Source organism: Trachypithecus francoisi, unplaced genomic scaffold (genome assembly GCF_009764315.1).
Source record: "Trachypithecus francoisi isolate TF-2019V2 unplaced genomic scaffold, Tfra_2.0 Lachesis_group6, whole genome shotgun sequence".
NCBI classification, from domain to species: Eukaryota; Metazoa; Chordata; class Mammalia; order Primates; family Cercopithecidae; genus Trachypithecus; species Trachypithecus francoisi.
The window spans coordinates 121,742,466-121,770,429 of NW_022681471.1; the positions used below are offsets into that span (position 1 = coordinate 121,742,466).

General features: G+C 42.2%; 1 protein-coding gene and 1 long non-coding RNA gene across 6 annotated transcripts; both read right to left on the reverse strand.

Annotated features, from left to right (window-relative positions):
* Positions 1–2,542: 2,542 nt before the first annotated feature.
* On the reverse strand, positions 2,543–6,696 carry LOC117078168. The gene is made up of 3 exons (XR_004434941.1): positions 6,304–6,696; positions 4,062–5,101; positions 2,543–2,950 (listed from the first exon to the last, which is right to left on the reverse strand). It is a non-coding gene; the product is annotated as an uncharacterized LOC117078168 (long non-coding RNA).
* A 1,322-nt stretch (positions 6,697–8,018) lies between these two features.
* Positions 8,019–20,442, reverse strand: TCEANC (transcription elongation factor A N-terminal and central domain containing). Of its 5 annotated transcripts, none has more exons than XM_033201427.1 (3): positions 20,258–20,442; positions 17,747–17,843; positions 8,019–10,271 (listed from the first exon to the last, which is right to left on the reverse strand). In XM_033201427.1, the coding sequence occupies exon 3, from the start codon at positions 10,261–10,263 to the stop codon at positions 9,211–9,213; it is 1,053 nt and encodes a 350-aa protein (XP_033057318.1). In that variant the 5' UTR covers positions 10,264–10,271; positions 17,747–17,843; positions 20,258–20,442; the 3' UTR covers positions 8,019–9,210. The 5 variants fall into 5 exon arrangements, with proteins under 5 accessions (XP_033057318.1, XP_033057317.1, XP_033057315.1 ...); XM_033201426.1 differs by having other exon boundaries at positions 20,135–20,442; XM_033201424.1 differs by having other exon boundaries at positions 17,759–17,843; positions 20,258–20,436.
* Between the last annotated feature and the right edge of the window lie 7,522 nt (positions 20,443–27,964).

The window sequence follows — 27,964 nt, forward strand, 5'->3', positions numbered from 1 at the left end:
CTCAGAAAGGTAACAAGGAGGGGCCAGATAAGTGAAGCTTTAAAGGCCACTATAAGAACTTTGTCTTTCTCTTGGAGACAGGAGCCAACAGAGTGTTTTGAGAGAGAGGTAACCTGATCTGATGTGCATATTTCCCAGGCTCACTCTGGCTGTTGTTAGAAATGTACTTAAGAGACAAGAGTGGAAGTCAGGCAACCACTTAGCAGGTGGTATCTGTATGACAATTGGTCATCCAGGTGACAGTCAGCCAGGTGAGGATGATGCTGGTTTAGAACAAGACAATGGCAGAGAACATAGTATGTGGTCACATTCTGGATATTTTTAAACAGTGTTATTGAGGTGTAATTTACGCACGATAAAATTCACTTGTTTTAAGTGCACAATTCAATGATTTTTAAACAAATTTACAGAGTTATTCAGCCATTACCACAATCCAATTTCAGAACATTTCCATTACTCCAGTAGGGTCCCTTGTGCCCATGTGTAGTCACTCCTCTTTTCTCCCACCAGCCCCAGGTAACTGCGAATCCACTTTCCATCTGTGTAGATTTGTGGATTTCAGATACTTCACATAAGTGGAGTCATTCAATATGTGGTCTTTTGTGATTGGCTTCTTACATTTAGCAAATGCTTTCAAAGTTCATTTGTGCTACAGCATGTATCATTATTCATTCCTTTTTATTATGGAATAGTATTTATTTGAATAACTATACCACATCTTGTTGATCCATTCACGAGTTAGTGGACATTTGGGTTGTTCCACTTTTTGGCTACTATGAATAGTGCTGCTATGGATGCTCACAGATGAGTCTTCGTGTAAATGTATGGGTTCATTTCTCTTGTGTACACACAAAGCTGTAGAATTGCTGGGATGTATGGGTAAATTTATGCTTAACTTCTTTTATTTTTATTTTTAACTGAGTTGTATGTTTACTATGATGCTTAACTTCTTAAGAAACTGCCAAACTGTTTCCCAAAGTGGCTGCACCATTTTATATTCCTGCCAGTAATGTACAAAGATTCTTATTTCTCCACATCCTCACCAACACTGTTATTATTATTTTTTTTCTAATTATGGCCATCCAAGTGGGTGTGAAGCAGTTTCTAGTGGTGGGTTTAATTTGCATTTCCCTAAGGACTAACCATGTTAAACATCTTTTCATGTGCACACTGGCACTCCTGTATCTTCTTTGCTCTTCTTTGGTGAAGTGTCTATTCAAATCTCCTGCCCATTTTTAAGTTGGGCTTCTGCATATATATTTGAAATAGAGCCAATATGATTTGCCCCCTGATTGGAAGTATGATATGAAAGAAAGAGAGGAGTTAATGATGACTCCATGTTTCTTTAGCTCAAGGTACACAAGAATGGAGTTGCCATTCAAGGGCGCTGGAGAGACGATTGAAAGCTCGATTTTAAACATGTTAAGTTTGAGATGCTCATCAGACATGCAAGTAGAGTTGTCAAGTTGACTGTTAGGTTCTGGATCTGGAATTCTGAGGGGGAGATGCAAGCCTGAAGATAGACAGCGGGGAGGTCATTAGCATGGAGATGATGTAGGAAGCCATGGAACTAGAGAAGATCACCAAAGGAGTGAATGTAGATAGAAGGCGTCCAAGGATTACATTCCAGGACATTCCAGTTAAAAGGTCAGGAAAGAGGAACCAGCAAATGATACTAAAACAGAGTGACCAGTGACAGGGAAAACCAATGAGAGTGTAACCTACTGCAAGCCACATGGAAATGTTCTCAAGAAGGAAGCAAGCATGTCAAATGCTGTAGATAGGATTCAAGGCTGAGAATTGTCCCCTGAATTTAGCGACATAGAGGGTGGAGCTCATTGGTGACCGAGACAATCTGAGAGATCCATGTTAGGTTCCATGCTAGGAACTCAGGCGTTTCATCCAAAAGTATAAGCAGGAAGGCAGACTTCATAGGGCCAGCTGCTGTGGACAGTTAATATGCAGTTGATTGCTGAGGACTTGGTGAAAAATGTAGATTCGGATTCAGTAGGTCTGGGATGTGGCCCTTGTTTTGGTATTTTCTCCCAGGTGATGCTGATGCCATTGATCTCAGGGCCTCAACATGAAGGGCGAGAGTGCAGGGCTGATTTCATTTGTGTTATTACAATTCTTTTCTGAGTATAGCTCTCACTGGGAATGAAAATGTCAACTGTTTGGGGTTGATTCTAGAGGATTTTTTATTTTCCAGGGGTTTAATGTCATTGATAGTTCAGCTCAGATCTGTGGCTTGAGAAATGGGGAAGAAACACAAGGACCGATGATTTGGGATCCCCGCTGAGCCCTGTGAGCTGTGTGAAAGCCAGTTTTATGCAGAACCGCAAATGCTGAGCCCAGGAAACTGCCCTGACAACTTCGAAGGCATTGGGAGACTCACTCTTTATCTGTCAGTGATGTGGCTGGGGCCTCTGGAAAGCCCCCTTTGAGAAAGACTACCATTACAAGCATGAGTAAATTGGGACTAAGGTTCAGAATGACTCACCGAGATAAATATCCAATAGAGACCCTCTCTCCAATATCTTCCTTCCATTCATCTGTTTTTTTTGGGTAACAGCTTTATTGATATTATTTATACTATACAATTCACTCATTTAAAGTGTACAATTCAGTGATGTTTAGCATGTGCATCCATCACCACCATCAATTTTAGAACATTTTTAGCATCTCCAAAAAGAACCCCCCATACCCTTCTTTTTTGAGACAGAGTTTCCCTCTGTCACCCAGGCTGGAGTGCAGTTGCATGATCTCAGCTCACTGCAACATCTGCTTCCCGGGTTCAAGCAATTCTTGTGCCTCAGCCTCCCAGGTAGCTGGGACTACAGGTGCGCACCACCACGCTGGCTAATTTTTATACTTTTAGTAGAGACAGGGTTTCACCATGTTGATCAGCTGGTCTCAAACTCCTGACCTCAGATGATCCATCCACCTCAGCCTCCCAAAGTACTGGGATTAAAGACCTGAGCCACCACATTCAGCCTCATTGTTAAATGTTCATAAAAATCCACTAAGTCGTCTGGAAACTTTCTGCTGAGCAATTTGTGAGATTTCACAAAGATGGGGGACAAAAGCCCATCTGCTGAAAGAAAATAAAACTGAAGGAATAGAAATCTTCAGTCTGAAAAGATAAGACAAAATGAGATGGCCTGGTGGACTCATAAATACCAACACACAGTCCATATAAAATCTTCAAGTCCTTTTCTGCTAGACATGGGTGAACTCTGACTTTTAGCTCTTCCCAACTGACACGCACATGAAGTCACACACCATGGGGAAGAGCTATGTGGGAAACTGTTGGACAAGTGCCTGACTGTACTGTGGTTAGAGAAAAAAATAACAAAAACTGAAACTGGTTTTGCAGCTCTGTCTTCAATCATTCACAGAGAGGCGCATTAGGTGGAATCCAGCCAGATGACTCAGGGCCTCACAGGCACCTTGGAAATTTCTGAATTTTTTGTTTCAGTCTACAAAGGGGAATTTCGTGAGTTACGACATCACTCTGAAGCTGTAAAAGTAGTTGTTGGGAGCTACCTGTATCTAGGTTGACCTGCATTTCAAAAGTGAATATGGTATATTCCAAAAACAAAAAGTAAAGAAGTTTTTGAATGGGTGAAGTTTTAACTTGTTTATTAATTGGATATGTAACTTCACCATGGTTGTTTTAGATTTTTTTTAAAAATCTGCCACCATTTGAAAAAGATTAATGACTAAATGGAACCTACCCCTATTTGTATCTCATTTACATTTTAAGAGAAAGCAGGAGTATGTCTGACAAATTAATTTTAATTCTATTTTTGACTCTCTGTCCAGGAGTGTACTTACAATAACTTAACAAAGGATTCTAAATAACTATTTTTTCATAATTGATTGTTATTTCCCTAGATCATACAGGCAGAACATGAAAACAGAAAGAAAGGCCCTATATTTGGCGGGGCATGGTGGCTAACATCTGTAATGCCAGCACTTTGGGAGGCTGAAGCAGGTGGATCACATGAGGCCAGGAGTTCAAGACCAGCCTGGGCAACATGGTGAAACCCCATCTCTACTAAAAAAAAAAAATACAAAAAATTAGCCAGGCACGGTGGTGCATGCCTGTAATCCCAGCTACTTGGAAGGCTGAAGCACGAGAATCACTTGAACGTGGAAGGCGGAGGTTGCAGTGAGCCAAGATCACACCACTGAACTCCAGCCTGGGTGACAGAGTGAGACTCTGTCTCAAAAAAAAAAAGAAAAGAAAGACCCTATATTTTATAGGAAATGATACTTGAAACTGCATTTATATATTTATAGTCTTCAAATTAATAAAAATATATAAACATGTAAATATCCCTTAAAAAGCAACATGTTCTTATACTTTCAAATTTCAGTATTTTAAAAATTACTTACTTTTCAGAAAACTGGATAAACCACATGGATGCCATGAGAAGATGTCAGGAGAGCCAGCAATCCTAGCCAGGTGGTTCCTCCCAATCTCTCCATCATGGGGAGGAGTGCACAGTACTGGGGGAAGGTGGGATCCATACACCACATGCTCCCATCATTGAAAGAACAAACCACAATTATAAAATAGCAGGACCTTGCCTGGAATTAATAGGAAGCCCGCTGTTATTTCTAGAAGCAATCTGACATGCAAAACAAACAAAACCTACCTACTTTGTTATGAGTTAGTCCTGGCTTTGTCTCTGTGTACCCTTGGGCAAGTAACTTAATCTCTCTCAGCCTTAGTTTCCTCACCTCTAAAATGCTGTGTAGCAGGGTAGTTGTGAAGATTAAAGGAGATGCTGTACATAAAGTACCAATAATCTAGCAAATATGGTGCTGGAACAGATTTTCCCATTTCCTCTGCCTGGCCATCTTCCTCTCAAGATTTGCCCTAAGGGTCATGGGCTCTATGAAACTTTCCCTGACCCTCCCACACTGGGTTAGTTGATCCTCTGGGGTCCTCTGCACCCCTTTCCAGTGGGTGTCTCTCTCAAAGCTCTTAAAAGGTAAAATGATTGCTGGCTGCATAGCATGGCACTTCCCCAGCATTTTGTGGGGCTTGAGGCCTGGGACAGTGTCTTAATCATCTCTTTGCCCCCAGCACCTGGCAAAGTGAAAGCAATGTGCAATCACGAACACAGAGCATTTCTGACGATGCATGGTAACATTTGTGGAGACCTATTTTTTTTTTTTTTAGATGTGGTCTGTCTCTGTCACCCATGCTGGAGTGCAGTGGTGCAATCATGGCTCACTGCACCTTAACCTCCTGGGCTCAGGTGATCCACCTCAGTCTCCTGGGTAGCTGACACTACAGGTGCACACCAGCACACCCGGCTAATTTCTGTATTTTTTGTAGAGACGGGGCTCAGACTGATCTCCAACTCCTGGGTTCAAGTGGTCCTCCCACCTTGGCCTCTCAAAGTGTTGGGATTACAGATGTGAGACACTGCGTGTGGCCAGGAATCCCAGTTTTAAATAATAATGCAAATGGGACTATATGAGGTTGTCATCTGGTCTCCCTTCTGAATGTGAGGCTCTCCTGAAAGCCTAGGTACTTACAGCATCTGAGAGATATAAAAATAACTACTTTAGTAAAATATTTTGTATTTACAGGGAAGTTATAAATAACAAAGCAATCTGACCCAGAAGATGAACGCCCAGCCCTTGCCAAAGCAGTGGAGCACTGCCAGCTGCAGGCTTCCTGACTGGTATTTAGAATGGTAGTGGCGAATGAAAGGAGCCTCTCATCACAGGAAGTGCTCCGGGAAGAGACAGAGCTCCAATTGTATCCAACTTTTTATCTCAAAAAAGTAACACAGACAAAAGGAGAGCAATGTGGGAAAATCCATCAAGAGTCAAGAGAGCGCTCCTACATCCAGGTATAACAACTGGTGTTTATGCCCTATGCAGGGACTCCCAGTAACCATAGCAACCAGGGTATAGGATAGCAATCCAGTGCTGAATTTCTGCATTGTCTATTATTGTTTATTATGGGTCATGGGTAGGGAATTTGGGATTTAGTGTATTTTATGAAACATCCATTTGCAAAGTTGTCAAGGATTTTGCTGACTACAAGGATTCAGGGAGCCCAGTCTCTGTGTACTCTTGCTTGAAGCCAGTTATGTGACATTTGGACCACTGCCAACGGTCACCTGTTGTCCCTGCATGCATCCCTGCTTCCTTCCCCGTCTAATTCAACATAACAGACAGAGTGATCCTTCCTAAAGGGTGTTAAATCTCATCACCACAAACACCCCAGCTTCAGTGGTTTCCCATCATGCTTTAAGAAACTCCCTAAATCCTTACCATGGCTGACCGACAAGAGCCCTCATCATGGCCTCTTTGACTGCATCTCTCATCCTTGTTCCCCTTGCTCACTGTGAGTTAGCTGCCGTGGACTCTTGCTGGAACTTGACTGCATCAGGCACTCTCCTGCCTCAGGGCCTCCCATTTGCTGTTTCTGTAAAAGTGATTTTAAATTAAAGAGTCTTGTCCAGGCACGGTAACTCATGCTTGTAATACCAGCACTTTGGGAGGCTGAGCACTTTGGGAGGATCGCTTGAGCCCAGGAGTTCGAAACCAGTCTGGCAACATGACGAAACCCTGTCTCCACAAAAAATACAAAAATTAGTTGGGCATAGTGGCACGTGCCTGCAGTCCCAGCTACTCAAGGGAGTGGGGATGCTCAGGTTGGAGGATCACTTGAGCCTGGGAGGTTGAGGCTGCAGTGAGCTGAGATGGCACCACTGCACTCCAGCCTTAGTGACAGAGTGAGAACATGTCTATTACAAAAAACAAACAAACAAACAGAAAAAAAAAACTTTACCCTGCAGTCAATTTTAAAGAAAGTCCTTTCTTTTTAGGGGAAAGGACATAGGATGTGAAAGAATTGCCTATAGGCAGCAAATGTAATGCTGTCTCATTAACCAAAAGAAAAACACACACATTACTATTTTCCTATCTCGAGTTGCAAAACTCACTAATTAAAGATGAAATGAAATGAGGAAGACCATGCAGATTTTTTTTTTTTTTTTTTTTTTTTTTGAGGCAGAGTTTTGCTCTTGTCGCCCAGGCTGGAGGGCAATGGTGCGATCTCAGCTCACCGCAACCTCTGCCTCCTGGGTTCAAGCGATTCTCCTGCCTCAGCCTCCCGAGTAGCTAGGGTTACAGACACCCACCATCATGCCCAGCTAATTTTTGTATTTTTAGTAGAGACGGGGTTTCAGCATGTTGGCCAGGCTGGTCTTGATCTCCTGACCCCAGGCGATCCGCCCGCCTCAGCCTCCCAAAATGCTGGAATTACAAGCATGAGCCACTGTGCCCAGCCAGACCACGCAGATTTTTATATTTTGGAGAATAAGGAAATTTCCATTTCAAGTACTTTTATTTGTTTGAACATTTAGTTTACCAAATTCCAATATAAATAAAAACTACACACATATACACAAACCCCCAAAGCAAAACATAAACACTGACTTGAACTAATCAAATTTGGTTTTTATGTGCTGTGCTCTTTCGTAACCACTTAATAGTTTTGCAGATCATTCCAAGTCATATGAAACCACACTTTGTGAAACTTTAAGTTTTAGATGACCTTGCAAGTTAAGAACTAAACATGTTACATTACAAAAAGCAGCCTTGGGAAGACACGGGGAGAAAGTATATCAAAATAGATTTCACACTTGATGGCATTGAACCGACTCTTCCAAATTATTTGAAAATACGACCGTATTTTACTTTTATGCATGTTTTGGAGAATTCTGTCAGGCAGGTAAAGTGTACATACAGTTAGGCCTTCAGAGCTCCAACAAAGGAAGAGAGTTAGGAGAAAAAAACTGGTGAAAAAGTGAAATGTGTAGGTTTGCAGAGACCGCCAAAGTAAACTTTTTAAAACTATAAAACAATGAACATTCTATGAGCTTTTTAAGGAAAAAAAATCAGCCATAATCACATAGAAGGCTTGTTGTATTCAAACAATTATATAAACTGGTTAAACACTGTTTGCAAAGGCCTCAAAGAGGTAATTTTGTCTTCAATTCATTTATTAGATAAATGCTTGCCTGTTTCTACATTCAAAGGCTAAGGCGGTGGGCTTCCTCTGACAGACTAATGACCATTAATGTCCATCTCAAGGACACTTGTCCTTGAGAACATGAAGACTCCTGACATCAGAAACTAAGCATCCTAGAGTTTATATATCCCCAAAAACCTGTTTACAGGGAAAACAAACAAAAACAAAACAAACAAACAAACAAAAAAACAACTCCTTCAACTAAGCAAGAGGGTTCCAAACAAAATTCTAACTGTGGGATGAGTTCCAGGGTGACTTTTGTGGTTGAAGGGAGACCTGTAAATGGGAAAAGAGAGGGGAAAAGAATGAAGATCTAGTCACCCAGTGTTGGAGTCTAAACACATTCTTCATTTCATCCCTGACCTCCAGGAATACATTTCTCAGAAGTCGATATTGAGCCAGTCTCAGTGAGTCTGGAGGAAGAAAATCTGGGATCTGTCTGAATTGGTACTATTTATGGTTGTGTCACTTGGGCATGTCACCACACCTCTGTGGACCTGTTTCCTCATTCATGAAGTGCCTGGAATAACACTTTTGTCTTAGAGCTGTAAAAAGGATCAAATGAGAGCCTATTTCTGAGTAGTTCTCAACTCTGACTGCATCTTAAAATAACTTGAGGAATGAAAAAGAAATGTTGATGCCTGAGTCCCATCTCATAGGTTCCAACTGAATTGTTCTAGGGTGGGGTCTCAGCATCAGTGGGTTTTCAAAGCTTCCCAGATGACTCTAATATGCAGTCACTGCTGAGAGCCACAGGCCTACTGCTAAAGCAGCTCTTCTCAAACTATCCCATCCTGGAAGATTACCTGGGGATCCTGCCAAAATGCAGATTCGGATTCAATGGTGTGAGGCCTAGGATGCATTTCCCACGGGCTCCCAGTTTATGCTGGGCTGTTCTCACCCACACTCTGTCTACAGTAAGGTATTAAATGGCCACAAGACACAATACAAATAGTCATCCACTCCCTCTCCCCAAACTGTAACTTTTAGGGATGGTAGTGTCAGCTTCAGGAACAACTTTCTTTCCTCCTTCTTCTGTTTTAGAGAGTAGTGTGTACAAGATTTTTAAAAGCACAAAAGGGTTGTACAAATAAAAGGTATCAATCACTCAGGTTATCTGTTAAGAGAACACTCATTTACAGTTAAAAGCACACCCACTTGCTGTGGTACCACTGCTCCCCACATTCGTTACAAATTACGTAAGTCATCATTTGTTCATCTGGGTTTGAATTCCGCACCCAGCTGGGAAGGAAAAGTGTTCCTCTGTCAATTACAGTGACTTTGCAATTGTATTTCTCACAGCGTCTGCATTTTATTTTATTTGTCTGTGTGCCATCAATTACTTGGGGAAGGTAATGTTCCTGGATACAAGATTCCGTGTAGGAGGCTCTCAACTGCTTCAGTTCCTTGTTTGCCATCTCCATGACAGTCATTTCAGCAAATTCTCGTGGAGACATGGTACCAGAGAGCAAGTTTTGCTGTAAGTGAGAATTTTTGGGGTTCTTCAAATTGGCAACTTTGCTTCTGATGCAAGTTTTATATTTTTTGATATTCTTTGAATAAAGGGTAAAAACATGCTCTTCAATTTCTCTTGCAAAGTTTTGCCACAAATCAGCTTTGGGTTGATCTGCGGAAGAACTAGTTAAAGCTGTGTAAAGAAGCTCTATGCATTTAGTTCTCATGGGTGTTGTGGGATCCAGCAACTCACTCAATCTCTTACCAGTGGATTCAGGGCCACCATCCCCAAAATGCTCTTTCTTAGGTTTCAATTGAATGACTCTATTTTCAGGCACAATCATTTCACTGAGTTTTGCAACATTTTGGGAAGATAGAGAATTCGAGCTGCAGATGCCCAGTGTCTCATCCTGACTTGGGTCATGAGAAGGTCCTGAATTTTCTTCATTATCCCTCACAGGAAATAATTTAGGGCTGTTCCTAGCTTTGGAGTGAGTCTCTTTATAAACAGCTTTCCACTTTGACAGCAAACACTTGGCTTTGTTTTTCAAAGCCACAGAGGGGCAGTTTTTGAGGACTCTGTACACAGCTCTGACCACATCTGTCTCCTGGAGATGCTCCTTAGTCACATAAATTATTTCTAGCTCAGTAAGGTGGTTGCCAAGATCCTCAAAATTCCTTTTGGACATCAGTTGCTCAATAAGGGAGGCTCTGGCAGCTATCTGGTTCTTGTCAGACATCTTTACAGCTGCAAAGAAAAAAGAGGTTTCAGTTTTCTTAAGTTTGCCTTTGCTAGTGGCAGCTTCTGGATACAAAAATAGCAGTTTCTGTCAGTTACCTAGGCATGTTTTCTGAAGGAGTCATGTAATACAAATGTATGTCACACACTAGAAAATGGAGTCTTTAAGGTGGTATGGTTTACTCTCAAGAGTTTAATTCCTACTAGTGAAAAACAAACAAACAGTATTGCAGAGCCTCTACATAACATCTGCTTAAGAGGCTTGCCAGGGGATCTGCTATAGCTTTTCCATCTCCAATTTTACAAATCAATGATCTTTCTAGAGCAGTCAATCCATTTGGGTGGAATCCGATGGTCATCCTGGAGATGAAATCATGCCAGTGTCAGCATCAATATGGCAATGCTGAACAGTGCTAGACAATTTTTCCCGAGTCAGCTATATAATTCAACTACTTGTTCATTTCATAATCTTTAAAGTGGTACTCTTCTGAATATAAAAGAGTAAGAAACAAGACAGAAAGGGTTTGCTAATGTCTCAAGCAATCTAAAGAAACTGTTTGAGACAGCACAGGTTGAAAAGCAGCTAGAACTACGTCTGTGGGTCCCAAAAGCCAACAGGCTACACTGTGCTGCCTCAGGAGTCTCCTGAACAAGCGAAAGGTTCAGATTCAATGATCCAGATGATTTATGACTTTAGACTAACTGGTTCCTACATTTTGGTTTTGTTAATTTTTAAAAAACTTTTAAGTGTAAAAAGTTGCTCAATGATTATGTCTGTGTGAATCTCATCCTAGGCAGGCAAACGTTTACTTTATCTAAGCAGTCTACCTTTTTCCCTCCACATAATGTACATAATCTTGTCTATAAAATACCCTTGGATCTATATTTATCTGTCTGGTCTAGATTGAACATAAGCATCTTGATGGCAGGGACTGTGTCTTTTCAAAAATCCATGGGCTCTGTTTTATAGCACTTGATATTAAATAATCACCACTGAACATACACAGGCTAAGAACACTGAAGTGTTTAGAGAGAGAATTCACGCAATCTTCCAGACACCATCTGACAAGTGACATAAAACATAATGACCTTTTAGTAATTCTACTTCCATACATTTACTTTAAGGAAATGAGAGATGTAGAGACCGCATATGTAAGAATTTTTTTCTAAGGAGAAATTGGAAGGACCTCAAATGGTTAAATGGAGAATGGTTAAAAATATGGCACACTCCTTAGATACAATAATATAACCATTTAAAAATCATGTATTTAGATATTTAATGACATAGAAAAATGGTTATAAAGTTAGGTGAAAAACAATCAAGATGTAAAACTATATAAAAGATTAAACAGTTATCATATGGGCTGGGCGTGGTGGCTCACGCCTGTAATCCCAGCACCTTGGGAGGCCAGATCACGAGGTCAGGAGATTGAGACCATCCTGGCTAACATGGTGAAACCCCGTCTCTACTAAAAATACAAAAAATTAGCTGGGAGTGGTGGCAGGCACCTGTAGTCCTAGCTACTTGGGAGGTTGAAGCAGGAGAATGGCATGAACCTGGGAGGCGGAGTTTGCAGTGAGCCAAGATCGTGCCACTGTACTCCAGCCTGGGCGACACAGCAGGAGTTTGTCTAAAAAAATAAAATAAAATAAAGAAATAAACCAGTTATCATGACCCAGCAGATCCAAGAGAAATGAAAACATATGTCCATGCAAAAACTTGTACACAAATGTTCATAGCAGTATTATTCACAATAGCCAAAAATGGGAAATAATCGAAATGTCTATCAACTGATGAATGGATAAATAAAATGTGATTTATCCACACAAAAGAATATTATTCTGCCATGAAAAGGAATGAAGTATTGATACAGGTTACAACATGGATGAACCTTGAAAACATTATGCTAAGCGGAAGAAGCCAGAGAGAAAAGACCACATATTGCATGATTTTATTTACATGAAATGTCCAAAACAGGCAAATCTATAGAGACAGAAAATAGATTAGTTGTTGACTAGGTAGGGTGGGGCAGAAGGGCAGCAGGGTGAAGAAGGAAGAGCAGATGATAAAGTTCAGGGATTTTCTTGGGGAGTGGTGGCACAAATAAATCTTCTAAAAGTTGATTTATTTGTGGTGATGGGTTATACAACTGAGTATACTAAAAAACGCTGAATTGTACACTTTAGGTGAATTGTATGATGTGTGAACTACATCTGAATAAAGATGTTATTTAAAAATAGAATCTCATCCAAATTTTATTTAAGAATTACATGTGAAAAGACTGAAAAGAGTTACACAAAATTTTAAAGAGGGGCATTTTCTGAATGGTAAGATTTTAGGTAATTTTCATTTGTTCTTTTCCTCTTCTGTATTTTCTGTGATGAGCGTGTATTGTTTTCATAATCAGAAAAGTTATTGGTCTAATGTAATTTCGTGATAAACTACATACATTTAAGATCTACCTACTGAAAAATGGTATGAGCAATGAGTCAATCACCTTCTACCTACTTTCCCTCTGGAATGAGAATGTACTTAACACTACTGAACTGTATACTTAAAAGGGCTTAAGACAGGCTGGCCATGGTGGCTCACACCTGCAATCCCGGCACTTTGGGAGGCCAAGGCGAGTGGATCACGAGGTCAAGAGATCGAGCCCATCCTGGCCAACACAGTGAAACCTCATCTCTACTAAAAATACAAAAAGTTAGCTGGGCGTGGTGGTGCATGCCTGTAGTCCCAGCTACTCGGAAGGCTGTGGCAGGAGAATTGCTTGAACTCGGGAGGCGGAGGTTACGGTAAGCTGAGATCATGCCACTGCACTTCAACCTGGCGACAGAGCAAGACTCTGTCAAAAAAAAAGGGGGGGGAGCTTAAGACAGTTAATTTATGTTTTGTATATTTTATCACAATTTAAAATTTTTAAAGAAATATAAAGGTCAATAAAAGAACATATAAAATGAAGAGCAAAGTGCTTTTTGGTTGTTTATACATAAATACATTAACTTTTGCCGGTAAGACAAATTACTGCTTTCACTCCACTGAAACCCCGAAGCTATAATTACAATTCCCTTTAAGAATCACCTTGAGGCCGGGCGCGGTGGCTCAAGCCTGTAATCCCAGCACTTTGGGAGGCCGAGACGGGCGGATCATGAGGTCAGCAGATCGACACCATCCTGGCTAAGACGGTGAAACCCCGTCTCTACTGAAAAATACAAAAATCTCGTCGGGCGAGGTGGCGGGCGCCTGTAGTCCCAGCTACTTGGGAGGCTGAGGCAGGAGAATGGTGTAAACCCGGGAGGCGGAGCTGGCAGTGAGCTGAGATCTGGCCACTGCAGTCCAGCCCGGGCGACAGAGCGAGACTCCGCCTCAAAAAAAAAAAAAAAAAAAAAAAAAGAATCACCTTGAAACTCAGTCAGACCTTCAGTTGAGAAATTCTGAACTGAGTCAAATATTGCTTAACTTCCTTTTGGGCGCTGTAGGCCCACCTCTTATTAACCATCTTTCTCAATGCCTAGCAAACCTCCATCCTTGATTTCTTCAATAGTAATGCATATAGAATGCAGGCACAGTGAATGTTCCTCTTTGTTAGGAAACTTTTCAACGCGTCGGGGAGGGCTCAAGTATATTGAACAGCTTGAAACTTTATCACTGTGACACAACTGCGTGACTTCAAGATCTGAAGCAGACAATTCCGAGAGAAATGTTCGCCAATAGCAGGTGTGAATATTTTTATTTTTCTGTGCTGTCTTGCCTATTGTTCATTGAGAGTTTGATTCTTAGGAAGACCTTTTTTACTGTTTGCAGTCTTTAAAAGTGGAATTTTAAAAAGGCAAAAAAGAATTATCCTTTAAGTACTGGTTCACGATAATTAGGAAAATTACGGAAGATCCTGAATTGATGGCCCTTTGTGAAACTAACTTTAAAACAAAACAAAACAAAACTGACTGCCCCGGGTTTTCTACATTCCAGCTCCCTCTGGTGGTTAAAAATGTAGGACTCAGAATCCTGGTTATCTAAAGGTACTTAACTCTTAATATTTGGGGATAAAGTTTGAGGGGAGATGCACCTGTTTGAGATGCAGTAATCGATTTGAGACAATTATGAATGCTCATCTGAATGCAAAGCCACAGGTGATATAGCCACTCTTGAGATGATATTCACATTTCAGAGGGAAGGTGGATAGGTGATTGATTCATTGCTCATACCATTTTTCAGTAGGTATATCTCAAATGTGTAGTTTATCATGAAATTATATTAGACGAATAACTTTTCTGATTATGAAAACAATGCATGCTTATCATAGAAACTACAGAAAAGAGTAAAAAACAATGAAATTACTTAAAATCTTACCATTCAGAAAATGCCCTCTTTAAAATTTTGTGTATTATCTTCAGTCTTTTCATATGTCTTTTTTTTGAGACTGAGTCTTGCTCTGTCACCCAGGTTGGAGTGCAATGGCACGATCTCGGCTCACTGCGAGCTCCACCTCCTGGGTTCACGCCATTCTTCTGCCTCAGCCTCCTGAGTAGCCGGGACTACAGGCGACCGCCACCACGCCCAGCTAATTTTTTGTATTTTTAATAGAGACAGGGTTTCATCATGTTGGCCAGGCTGATCTCAAACTCCTGACCTCAGGTGATCCACCTGCCTTGGCCTCCCAAAGTGCTGGGATTATAGGCATGTGCCACCATGCCTGGCCTGTGTACAAGTTTTTGCATGGACATATGTTTTCATTATCTTGAATCTGCTGAATTATATAACTCTGTTTAATCTTTTATATAGTTTTACATCTTGATTTTTTTTTTCACTTAGCTTTAGGACTATTTTTCCACATCATTAAATATTCTCTAAAAACATGATTTTTAAATGGCTATGTTATTGGATCATACTAGGAGTTTGCAATAGTTTTTAACCATTCTCCTATTTGAGGGCCTTCCAGTTTCTCCTCTAAGTTTGAAGAAAATTCTTACATATGCGGTCTCCACATCTTTCATTTCCTTAAAGTGAATTCACAGAAGTAGAATTACTAGACCGGGCGCGGTGGCTCATGCCTGTAATCCCAGCACTTTGGGAGGCTGAGATGGGTGGATCACAAGATCAGGAGATCGAGACCATCCTGACTAACATGGTGAAACCCTGTCTCTACTAAAAATACAAAAAAAAATTAGCTGGACGTGGTGGCGGGCGCCTGTGCTCCCAGCTACTCGGGAGGCTGAGGCAGGAGAATGGCGTGAACCCGGGAGGTGGAGCTTGCAGTGAGCCGAGATCGCGCCACTGCACTCCAGCCTGGACAACAGAGCGAGACTCCACCTCAAAAAAAAAAAAAAGAGAGAAGAGAAGTAGAATTACTAAAAGGTCATTATGTTTTATGTCAGTTGTCAGATGGTGTCTGGGAAGATTGCAAGAATTCTCTCCGTAATCACTTCAGTGTTCTTAGCTGGTGTATGTTCAGTGGTGATTATTTAATATCAAGTGCTATAAAACAGAGCCCATGGATTTTTGAAAAGACACAGTCCCTGCCACCAAGATGCTTATGTCCAGCACTCTTTTCATCCTCCCAAACTGAAAACTCTGCACCCATTAAACAACTCCTCATTCTTCCCTCCCTCCAGTCCCTGGCAATCACCACTCGACTTTCTGTCTCTATGGATGAGACTACTCTAGGTACTTCATGTGAGTGGAATCATACAGTATTTCTCTTTTTGTGACTTGCTTATTTCACTTAGCATAATCTCCTCAAGGTTCATCCATGTTGTAGCATGTGTCAGAACTTCCTTCCTTTTTAAGAATGAATAGGCCGGGCGCGGTGGCTCAAGCCTGTAATCCCAGCACTTTGGGAGGCCGAGACGGGCGGATCACGAGGTCAGGAGATCAAGACCACCCTGGCTAACACGGTGAACCCCGTCTCTACTAAAAAAATACAGAAAACTAGCCGGGCGAGGTGGCGGGCGCCTGTAGTCCCAGCTACTCGGGAGGCTGAGGCAGGAGAATGGCGTAAACCCGGGAGGCGGAGCTTGCAGTGAGCTGAGATCCGGCCACTGCACTCCAGCCTGGGCGACAGAGCGAAACTCCGTCTCAACAAAAAAAAAAAAAAAAAAAAAAAGAATGAATAATATCCATTGTCTATATATAACACATTTTGTTTATCCATTCAAATGTCGACGGATACTTGGGTTACTTCTAGCTTTTGGCTATTGTGAATAATACTGCTGTGAGCCCTGGTATACCAATCTCTCTTTGACACCCTGCTTTCAATTCTTCTGAGTATATACTCAAAAACGGAATTGCTGGATTATATGGTAATTCTAGTTTTAATTTTTTGAGGACCCACTATATTGTTTCCATTCCCTTCCACATTTTTAATAGCATTTAAATCCAGTCAAACTTTCTAGTCCTCTGTGGGACTATCATGTACATATAAAGGATTTATTGCCCTAGGAGGGTATAACATGGAAGCCACTGAGATATAAAATTCTGACAATTGCTATAAAAAAACAAAGTAAGGCATATGTCCAGCTTAGTTCTACACAGTTCATTCAATAAATATATATTAGGGATAGAGTACATGCTAGATGCTGAGCCTAAAGAGATAGTCTCTGCCTTGAAGGAGCTGATAGCCTAGTGAGAGGAATACTGACAAGAAACTGGCCAGTTACAACACATGTGGTATTTCAACATGGACAGACATTGGTTGCTAGAGGAAATACACACAGGGTGGTACCAAACCCTATCTGGGCTCTCCATCATCTGGACAGCTATAATTTGCTTCTTCACTGCCTTCACTCTACTTCTGGCACTCACAAGGCCCAACTATGAGTCTGGCACTTTGTTAGAGGGATCATCCTCTAGTACAGATCTCAGCAAGATATTCCCTCATTTTCCTGCTTAAAGCCCTTCAGAGGTTTCCCCTTGCTTTCATGATGGAGCCAAAGCTCCTTGGCCAGTGGCAAAAAGAGCCCTAGCAGGCCTCCCTCTTGACTACTCTCAACCACTGATGGGCACAGCTCTGTGCCTTTGCTCAAGCAGCATCCTGAGCCTGGCTGATCTCCCACCATTAGTGGTTCTCAACCCTGATTGCACATTAGAATCATCTGGGGAAATTAAACAACAAAAAACAAAAACAAACAACGGCAGGGCCTCACTCCAGATAGGATGAATTAGGATCTCTGAGAGTAGGGCCTGCATATTGGCTCAGCTCTCCAGGGTGACTCTGATTTAAACCACACACAGGCATACAACCCTCCTCCACACCCCAGCAGGACCTCCCAGTTAGGCTGCCATCAGCCCCAAAGACAGTTCTGGTTCTGCTCCTGGACTGAATGCAGACAACTCTGACTTTGGCTTTTTCTAGATGAGTCTCATTCAGTCAGAAAATATTTGAAACACCTACTGTGAACAATACAGCTGACAACTTTCTCCACAAATTACAAATGACAACTGTAATATTTTAAATGTCATAATGCACACAATTCCTGATACTCACCCCCTCACTTACCTCTTCACAGTGGAAGGCAACATATATTTATTGAGCAACTCTCTGGGACATACACTCTCCTGTCATCTCAATCCTCACAATATTCCTGAAATACAGATAATGGCTTATTTTCATCTTACAGGTGAGGAAACCTGCTAAAACAGTAAATAATTTGCATGGTTTTTTTTCATGGTGTTCATCACATTTAAAAAAATGTTTTTACTGCCTTCCCCACAAGACCATAAGAGAAGATCCACATGTTTTATTCACCTATACACACCTAGCAAACACCCAGCCAGTGCTTACTATTACTTAACACATTTTTGTTGTTGTTAAATGAGTGATGACCATCTAGGATGCTCTCTCTCTTCTCTGCTTGTGAGCTTCATTTCTTTTCACTACACACAGCTTGCTTGTACTAATTGCACCTCAGCCCAGTGCCCCTTGGCTTCTTCCATAGGAGACCAAGTCCATCTCGATTCTAGTTCAAAAAAATAATTCAAAAAAATCTAGTTCAAATAAATCTTGTTAAAAAAAACAAAACAAAACAACAACAACAACCAGAACCATGGTGCCCACTGTGGGCTAATCAAGTGGGTTTGAGGGGTCAAAACATTTGCATAAAGAAGGTCAAGCAGGTCCAGTTCCTAGAATTGAGGGGTGCTGAGCAAATTGGGTAAGTTTCCTGACCATTCTGTGCCTCAATTTCCTCATCTACAAAATGGGAGAAATCCAACATCCTAGGATTAATGAGAATTAAATGGAAGTCTTGATAAAGTGCTTTGAACTATGGCTGTCACACAGTAAGTGTGAATAATAGGATATGAGTCTACAATTAAAAGGCTTAAAAATATCTACCAAACCAGGGATTGTTCTAGAGCAGGGGGTCAGCACACTTTTTCTGTTAAAGATCAGAAGGTACATATTTTAGGCTTTGTAGGCCATACAATCTCTATGGACTACTCAACTCTGCTGCTCTTGTAGCAGCAACTGCAGATACAGAAAATAACATAAAAGGATAGGCATGATCTTGTTCTGGTAACACTTGTTTACAAAAACAGGCAGGCTGGATTTGGCTGCAGGTCATAGTTTGTTGACCCTTTTCTAGAGCAGGGCTGTGCAACATAAATATAACATGTAAACCACAAATATGATTTAAAATTTTCCAGTAGTCATGTTAAAAAATAAAATTGAGGCCGGGAGCGGTGGCTCAAGCCTGTAATCCCAGCACTTTGGGAGGCCGAGACGGGCGGATCACGAGGTCAGGAGATCGAGACCATCCTGGCTAATACGGTGAAACCCGTCTCTACTAAAAAAGTACAAAAAACTAGCCGGGCGAGGTGGCGGGCGCCTGTAGTCCCAGCTACTCGGGAGGCTGAGACAGGAGAATGGCGTGAACCCGGGAGGCAGAGCTTGCAGTGAGCTGAGATCCGGCCACTGCACTCCAGCCTGGGCGGCAGAGCAAGACTCCGTCTCAAAAAAAAAATAAAATAAAAATAAATAAATAAATAAATAAAAATTGAAATTATACATTTTATTTAACCCAGTGTATCCAGAATAGCCATTTCAACACGTGATTAATATCAACAAATTGAGATATTTTACATTCTTTTTCATGCTAATTTTCCAAACTTCACTGTGTCTTACACTTATAGCACATCTCAATTCGGACAAGCCACATTTCAAGTGCTCAAGCCTTATGTAACTAATGGCTATCATTATTGAACACCACGGTTCTAGAACTGATGCTAATATGGATAATGCTTAGATGCATACCTATACCAAAAAGTTTATACAGTGCCAGGAAAAGTAGGCACAAAATATGGTATTGGATCCATATAAAAACTTATAAAGATTAGCTAATATTATAGTAAGCAAGGTGCACACATCTGCACAAAAATGGCCTAAACCCTGAGAAGAACGAGAGGAAAGTTCTGGAACAATGTTTCCAGAAGTTGGTAAAAAGTCAATAATAACCTAGATCTGTTCAGATCTTTAGATCTCTTTAAAGCCTAAAGAGAAAGTGTAACTTTCTAGCCCTAACCCACTTACAGCTCCCCAGCTTCACAGGGAGCCCCGCCCTCTATGGAGAGAAATGATGCCAAATGTTGGCAGTGGTGTAGCGGTTACTGAACTGCTACTCAGTACTGCGCTAGGGCTCTTTCCCTTAATGGTGACCCCTAGTAAAGGTGCAGCGAGGGGAAGAAACCAGCTCAACAGCCCGGTCTAGCCCGGGTTCGAGTTCCGGTGGGTGGGGTCGAGCAACCTGCAAAGCCTGCCGCTAATCATCTTGGGATGACGGCCCGGCACCCAGCACACAAGCAGCGGCAGTCCCGAGGGTTCAGCCCACTCTGGCGACCTCGGCAGTCGGAGAGGAAGGGGTGGGGGTGCGAGCACCTTTGGACCTACGCCCCCAGGGCGCACCGGAAAGCCGCCGCGAGCCGGGGTGGGCTTCCGCTGGGAACAAGGGCTCGCCTTTCTGCGGGACACAGGCCCTGGCAAACCTGCAGCATGACTCACTGAAAAGCGCAGGCGCAGTTCCGGAGCTTTCAGCCGCCCAGCGTCCACGGAGAACTTCCGGTCACCGGGACTGGGACAACTTCAAGGCTTAGCCAATCCAAGCCCACAGGCTGGCGCACGTGGTCCTGGGACCCAGCGCATGCGCGCTAGGCAAATGGCGCCTGCGTAGAGCGAAAGGCGGCGGCCGTGGGACTGGGCTGGCCCGGCTTCATGGAGGAGGAGCTATGGCCCCGCCCCGGCCCGAAAGAAAGAAACTGCACTTTCGTTTTTTAGCAGCAAAGTTTGTCGACCTACTTTACAACTTATCTTTTCTACTTCTACTCAGGACAGTCAAGACAGTGCTCAGCTAGATGTTCACATAACCGTAGACATAAATGTGAATCTATTTAACGCAGTAATTAATTCAAAAAGTGTTTTTAGCATCCTAGCATGCATCAGTTGATATGAAAGTAGTAAATGTTAATTGAGTGGTCATGTGCATCCTGTACTTCTCATCTGTGCACATTCTCATTCTTTGCCTGCAAAGGGCCAGTAAAAGCACAGTGATGGTTGAACGAATGTGACAGCCTCCTATGCTGATGCCTTACTCCAGGTAATTTGGGGAAAGGTCAGGGAAGCAGATTATCCAATCCAATACTCTGGACTGGGTGCTGACAGAAAGGAGGGCAATTGTATGATTAAGTATCATAATAAATCTTACCTAAAAGGAGGGGAGACAAGACCAGTGACTCACTAACTTACCTAAAAGGAGGGGAGACAAGACCAGTAACTCATTAACTGGGATAGGGGATGTTTGGTCGTTTTTGTGGTTTGGACAATGTTTGTAATTTTTCAGCATTCCCACGTGGTTACAAAGGAGTCTTGTTTTTGTCTTGATCCATCCGGTCAAAGAGTGGCCACGTCTCATGGTGTTCTGTGAAGTATTTATGTTCCATGGAGCACCAAGGCCCAGCTGTGACTGCCGGGTCAGCTCAGAGCTGTCAGGGGTTACTTTTATCTTGCTGTCTATTACAGGGCTAAAATATTTGCTATCGTAAATTGTAATGCAATTTTCACTTAAGAATTATATAATACCTTGTTGAAGAAAAAATTATTTGGCTGGGCGTGGTGGCTCACGCCTGTAACCTCAGCACTTTGGGAGGCTGAGGCAGGCGGATCACGAGGTCAGGAGATGGAGACCATCCTGGCTAACACGGTGAAACCCCGTCTCTACTAAAAATACAAAAAATTAGCCGGGCGTGGTGGCAGGTGCCTGTAATCCCAGCTACTTGGGAGGCTGAGGCAGAGAATCGCTTGAACCCGGAGGCGGAGGTTGCAGTGAGCTGAGATCGTGCCCTGCACCCCAGCCTAGTGACAGAGCAAGACTTTGTCTAAAAAAAAAAGAAAGAAAAAGAAATTATTTAATGACACTTGTCACTTGTTAAAGCATGGTAAGGAAGACTTTATTCAGGACCATTGAGGTAGACATAGGGACCACTGCAACAGGGTCTTGCAGTGGGGAAGAGAGATTGGGCTCAACTTCACATGTGGCATGGAAAAGTGAGAATTTATAGCCAAGGAGCAAGGTAGGGGGGTCAGTGGATGGAAAATTTCTAAGAGGAAACATCAGGGGTAAGGGGGATTCTGTCTAAACCAACCTGACAAGATTCTTGCTGAAGATGGGCCAGGGTGATCAGATGTCACCTGGAGGTTGGTGGAGGATGAGGAACCAAATCAGATTTTAAGGGTGATCAGATATTGAGGGTGATTGCTTTTGGCTAAACTATTTATCAAGGCGTTTTGCTAAAACTGGATTTTACAAGGAAGTGCACAGATAGGCCTAGTCAGGAGACTGACTAAAGTTTGGTTGGAAAAGAATGCTTGATAATCCTTACTTTTGCCTGTTAAAATAAAACAATTGCCATAATTTAAATTTGGCAGAGTTTATGTGAGCAAAGAATGATTCATGAATCGGACAGCACTCAGAATCAGAATAGGTTTAGAGAGCTTTGTGGGTGGTGAGTATTCATAGACAGAATGGAAGTAAAATACAGAAATAGGCTGACTGGTTGCAATCAATGATCAGATCATTTAGATATGCTCTGAGCAGTTGGCAGCTTGTGATTGGCTGAAGCTTGTCTGCTTGTGTTTGGCTGAGACTTGGCTGTTTATTATATTCTTCCTTAGGTTAAGGTTTCAGTGTATTTATGTACTAAGTTAAATGGCAATTCATTGCATATAAAATGAAAATACAGAGACAGCCTCGAGCCAATAGCCTCCCGCTTATTTATTTAACATGTTTTAATCGTATTTCTCTTCTCATTGTTACTTTTTTGGTTCATTTTATGAGTACTCTTGCCCCACTTTGTAAACACTGATTTAAAAATCCAAAGGACTATTGGTTCCTAGACCACCATCTCTAGTTTTAGACAGGAAAAATACTTTATTTGTGATCAGATTTGTAACATCCAATTCTTAAAATATCTGATATTTGTCAAAACAATGGCACTCAAACTCTGAAAGACTCAACCTGAAGGAGTCAGTTTGGAAACTAGAAGTTCGTACAGAAATGGTCATTAGAGCTTTGAGGCATATTATAACCAATTTCTCATGAACTCTATACTGAAGAAAAAAACAGAAATTACTCAAAAGTCTAAATTCAAAAACAACCCAGGGTTTTCTCTGGTGTGAAAGATAAGACCATCATTTCAACTAAGAGGCAAGTTATAATTACTGTGTAGTCCTGCCTTGTCTACTACAGTAGCCACATGAGGCTATTTAAATAAAATTTAAACTTCAGTTCCTCAGTCACATTAGCTAAATGTCAAGTTCTCAATGGCTAGTGGGTACCGTATTGGATAGCACAGATATAGAACATGCTCATTGCTGTAGAAATTTCTGGCCAAGTTCATCTGGAATGAATCTAGGGCTGCCAATGGATTCTAAAGAGGTTGCTGAAAAGTTGGTTCTTTTGGGCAATTTAAAAATGGAATACTTATAAAAGTACTCACGTCTGTGATAATTTATCATGCATAGTTTTCAGGCCTTTGTTTTAAAATCATCTTTCAGCTGCTTCAATACTCTGGAATTCTCTTTGATAAATTTCCCTTAGTGCAGCGGAAACCTCTTTTCAATCCTTATTAAGTCTCTGAGTGGCAATATATTAACAGATATTCTGAGCTCATGCAGACAGCCCTTTCCTGCGAATTCCCAAGGAAGAGAGGCAAAATCCTTTATGGCCTTCTCCAGAGGCTAATGTTACACATTGCTGAGGGAACAGTTACAGATGTTTTCCATGGAATGAGGTCAGAGAAACTGCCTCTTTCTGGGTTCTGAGGTGCCGGCCGGTGTTCATTTCCTGATAAAACACCAGGACCAGACATTGGGCTTAACTGGGGATGTTCTTATAAGTCACAGTAGGGAAGGCATAGGATTAAAACAATGAACAGTTCCCTTGAAATCTCAGGAGTTACAGAATATTAGGAAATGGAACAAAAAGTCATACATTATAGAAACAGAAACCTTATGTTTAAGTTCTGCAACATATTTCTCAGACGTATGCAGGTGAAATGACAGAGAAGCAGCAAACATGGTATCCCCAGTGAACATCCCCAGAGGCTCCCAGAAGAGCTAGTTCCATGGGTCAGGCAGTGCATGGCTGGTGGGCCACAGACTGCTTAAACCAACCTAATACCTCTTTTGTTCTTTGGAGGCGCCCACTTTGGAGATCTTTTGGAGGACCCTCCCTTTGCTGGTAGCCTCTTCTTACCCATTCCATGGTTCAGATGCTGTACCCTCTGGTTGACTGCCTGCTCCTGCTTTTGGTAGCACATCCCACACAAACTTTTTCTGTCAGGTTACCTCACCTGCAGGCCTCTTGGTCAGGGTCCTTCCAAGACAGCTTAGGCCCAGCTGCTTGATGTGTACTTAGCCCGTGGGAACAACCCAGTGGCTCTGCTCCCCACCCAGCCCTGGAAGCAGGGCTGTTCCCTCTGCAGCCCTTCTCGTCATCTTCACAGTCGGTCTTAGGTAGCTCTAGCTGGCTTCTCGCCTATTCATTGTTTTTTTTTTTTTTTTGAGAATTAGATACCATTCTACAACAGGGGCACCTGTCAATCTCTCTGAGTGGTTCTTTCAAAGTCTCCCTCACTTGCCTGGAGTGGGGTGGGAAGGAAGCTTCCAGAACTGTAACCACCCTCTTTCACTCTTGCCTTCTCCTGTACATAAGCTGAAGAGTGGCAAGGGGGCTCACCATTTAGTAAGCCCTGGGTAAAGGGTCTAACATCTGTCATTAGATCCAGCAGACACTTAACATTGTGCTCACCTTTGGGGCCTTGGACAAAACTCTGAGTCAGGAAATATCCCATGTAACATCTTGTACCTGTAGTCATCTCCAGATCAGTTCCATACCTCTTATTTTCCTTTTCTGTACCATTTGTCCATTTTGCTAATTTCTCTAGAAGGTATGTTATTCCACCATAGATTTATGGCAATATATTTAGTGGAGAAATGATGAAGGACCAGAAAGTCTGCTTCAGTCACCTCTTGGTTGATATGGTATGGCTATGTCCCCACCCAAATCTCATCTTGAATTGTAGTTCCTATAAGGCCTATGTGTTGTGGGAGGGACCTGATGGGAGGTAACTGATTCATAGGAGCAGTTACCCCCATGCTGTTCTTGTGATAGTGAGTTCTCATGAGATCTGATGGTTTTATAAGGGGTGTTTCCCCTTTTGCTCTGTACTTCTCCTTGCTTTCACCATGTGAAGAAGGATGTTTGCTTCCCTTTCCACCATGATTGTAAGTTTCCTGAGGCCCCCCCAACCCTGCAGAACTGTGAGTCAATTAAACCTATTTGCTTATTAAAATACCCCGTCTCAGGTATTTCTTCAAAGCTGTGTGAGAACGTACTAATACATTGGTGCATATCATAAGAGGAAAATTCAGAGGCAGTACAACAACATCTTTACTATTTTGTTACTAGGGATTCTTCAAAATTCTCTTTAATCAGAAAAATATAGAACAATTACAAAATGAAATGGAACAAGGGGACACCAACTCTACTCAAAGACCTCTGCCTGCCTACGCAGTTGCTATTTCCACTGCTATGAAGAAATCTGAACTGAGGCCTGTCATCTGGGGTTTTGTTCTGCCAGAGTGGCTTGTGACCAGGAGTAGTACAGTCTGGAGGTGATCCTGACATGTGGACTGCCCCATGAAATGCCTCACTTCATTTTGGTTTTTGAGTCTTTGTTTTAAAGGGAAGTTGTTTTGTAAGAGCAGTTCATCAGCATAGCGAGACATAAGCATTAAACATTGAAGCACTGGTCTGTGCTGCTTCCTTTATCTTTCGTTCTTGCACCACATGGCCTCATGACTCGTTCTCATGGACTGACACTGTACACACCACCCACAGCTGTCCTTTCATGATGTGACCTGGCATGCTGCCAGGAGGGCCTATTCATCAACAGTGACAATATAAAGGATAGCCATGTTCTCTTCTTAGTCTTCAGTGGGAGACACATTTGGCCAGAAGTATACCGTTCTGATTTACAGTACCTAAGAGAAGCACTTTGCCATTTCAGCCTCATTTTCTCACAAAAACCTAATACATGGAGTCGCTGCACTATTTGGCTCATATAATAATGTTTTTTTAAAAAATTTTATTCATTTATTTTTGAGACAGAATCTCACTCTGTCACCCAGGCTGGAGTGCAGTGGCGTGATCTTAGCTCACCGTAACCTCTGCCTCCTGGGTTCAAGTGATTCTCCTGCCTCAGCCTCTCGAGTAGCTGGGATTACAGGCATGTGCCACCACACCAGACTGATATTTTTGGTATTTTTAGTAGAGATGGGGTTTCACCATGTTGGCCAGGCTGGTCTGGAACCCCTGATCTCAAGTGATCCGCCTGCTTCGGCTTCCCAAAGTGCTGGGATTACAGGCATGAGCCACTGTGCCTGGCAATAATGTTTATATTAGTTGTTCTTCGTTTCAAACCTTAAGTCAGACCCCACCTAGGTTTCTGGTTGCTGAAGAGAATGAAGGTGTCAACTCTTTTGTCGTTATGAGAGTAGATCTATTACACTGGTGTGTGGCCTGGGATAATTACATGTACTCGATCTCAGATTTGCATGATGGAGTTCACATGGTGGACTTTGGTGAGTTTGGACCACCCAGCTTCGGCACACCTTCCAAACAGCCAATCAGGTGTCTATTCTGCCCTAGCCAGGTGGCAGCTCGATGACCCCAGCTGGCCCTATTGCCCATCCTCCCTGGAACGTGAATTTTAAGCAGAATGATGTGGAGTCTAAACGTGGTGAGAGATCATTAAGGTGAGGGTGGTGTCCTTATGAGACCATTCCTCCAATGGCTCTTTTCCCATAGTCCTGCTTCTAGCCCAGTGGCCCATTTCCAAAGCTGGCTGGCTGATCTCTCCCTCCACCTGTACACTCCTGCTATCCTTACTGTAACTTCCCTCTGCTGGGTCTGTTTTGGTGGCTTGCTAACAGCAAACACTAACTGACACAGCCTGTCTTAATATGGCAGTGTGATTTGAGGGACATCAGAAGAGAACCCCTGACCTTACCATGGAGCTGGAATTCCTTTCTTACTCATTCCTTTGGATGAAGACATTGGAAGCTGCTATTATAAAACAGCAACTATTACTTAGGAAAGGTTACACTTGAAGCTGTTTATTCGCTATGCCTGAGTTATATTGTAAGGATCATCTCCCTTTAGTTGTCAGAGACCAATGGAATGGGACATAGGATAAGTAAATGTTGATGGGGAGAATTGGGAGGGAATGAAAGGTCTGCAAGATTGGATTCTTCGAGATCTTAAGGGTGACTGAATTGGAAGGTTCTGGGTACCCAGAAAGAAGCATGAGTTCAAAAAACACCAGGGAGGAGAAGAAATAGAGCAAAGAGGGAGTAGGAGATCTTGGAAACAGCTCTGCAGTTTGCCCGGTCGCAGCCACAAGGGGGCACTGCTGGAACTCTGAGAGAAGATTCCAAAAAAGTGATGCAAGTGGAAAGTGTTTGACATTCAACAGGAGAGCTGGGTGAGGATAGCCTGGACTCATCCTAGGAGGAAAAAGACTTTTAAAAGAAGTAACAGGGATAGAAAAGGGAGACGTAGAAACTTCCACAACTGTCCAGAAAGACTAATAGATGTGGGGCAGGTGAGAGTTCCAGGCTCTTGAGCAGCAGGAATATTTCCTCAAGCTTCAGCCCCTGGGCCCGTTGAACTTCTTCTCCAGATTCCGATGCCATTCACCTCCAGCCTGATTTTGAAACTTAAGTAAATGGAAATGTACAGTATGTACTTTCTGACTTCTTTTGATCAATTACATATTTTTGAAATTCATCTGTGTTGCTGTGGGTAGCGTTAAGCTTTTCATTCTCATGTCTTCATAGTCCTTTATTGAATGAATACACTACAGTGCATCCATTCTAACAATGGATATTATGGATATTTGGCTTGTTCCATTGGGACTAATACACATAGTGCTACTATTCATTTCTATTTTGGTCATAAATGATGACCAAAAATTTTAACCATAAATTGACAATGCCAAGTCTCTTGTATGATTTGTGTACCTGAAAAAGGCAATTTCAAATGTGTTTTGAGCAACGTTGTCATTAAAATATAGGCCGTCAAATAAATTATTGAGAAGGAAAGGGTAATTACCTCTTACCTAATGACATTCAGTACTCTTAGCGCTATAG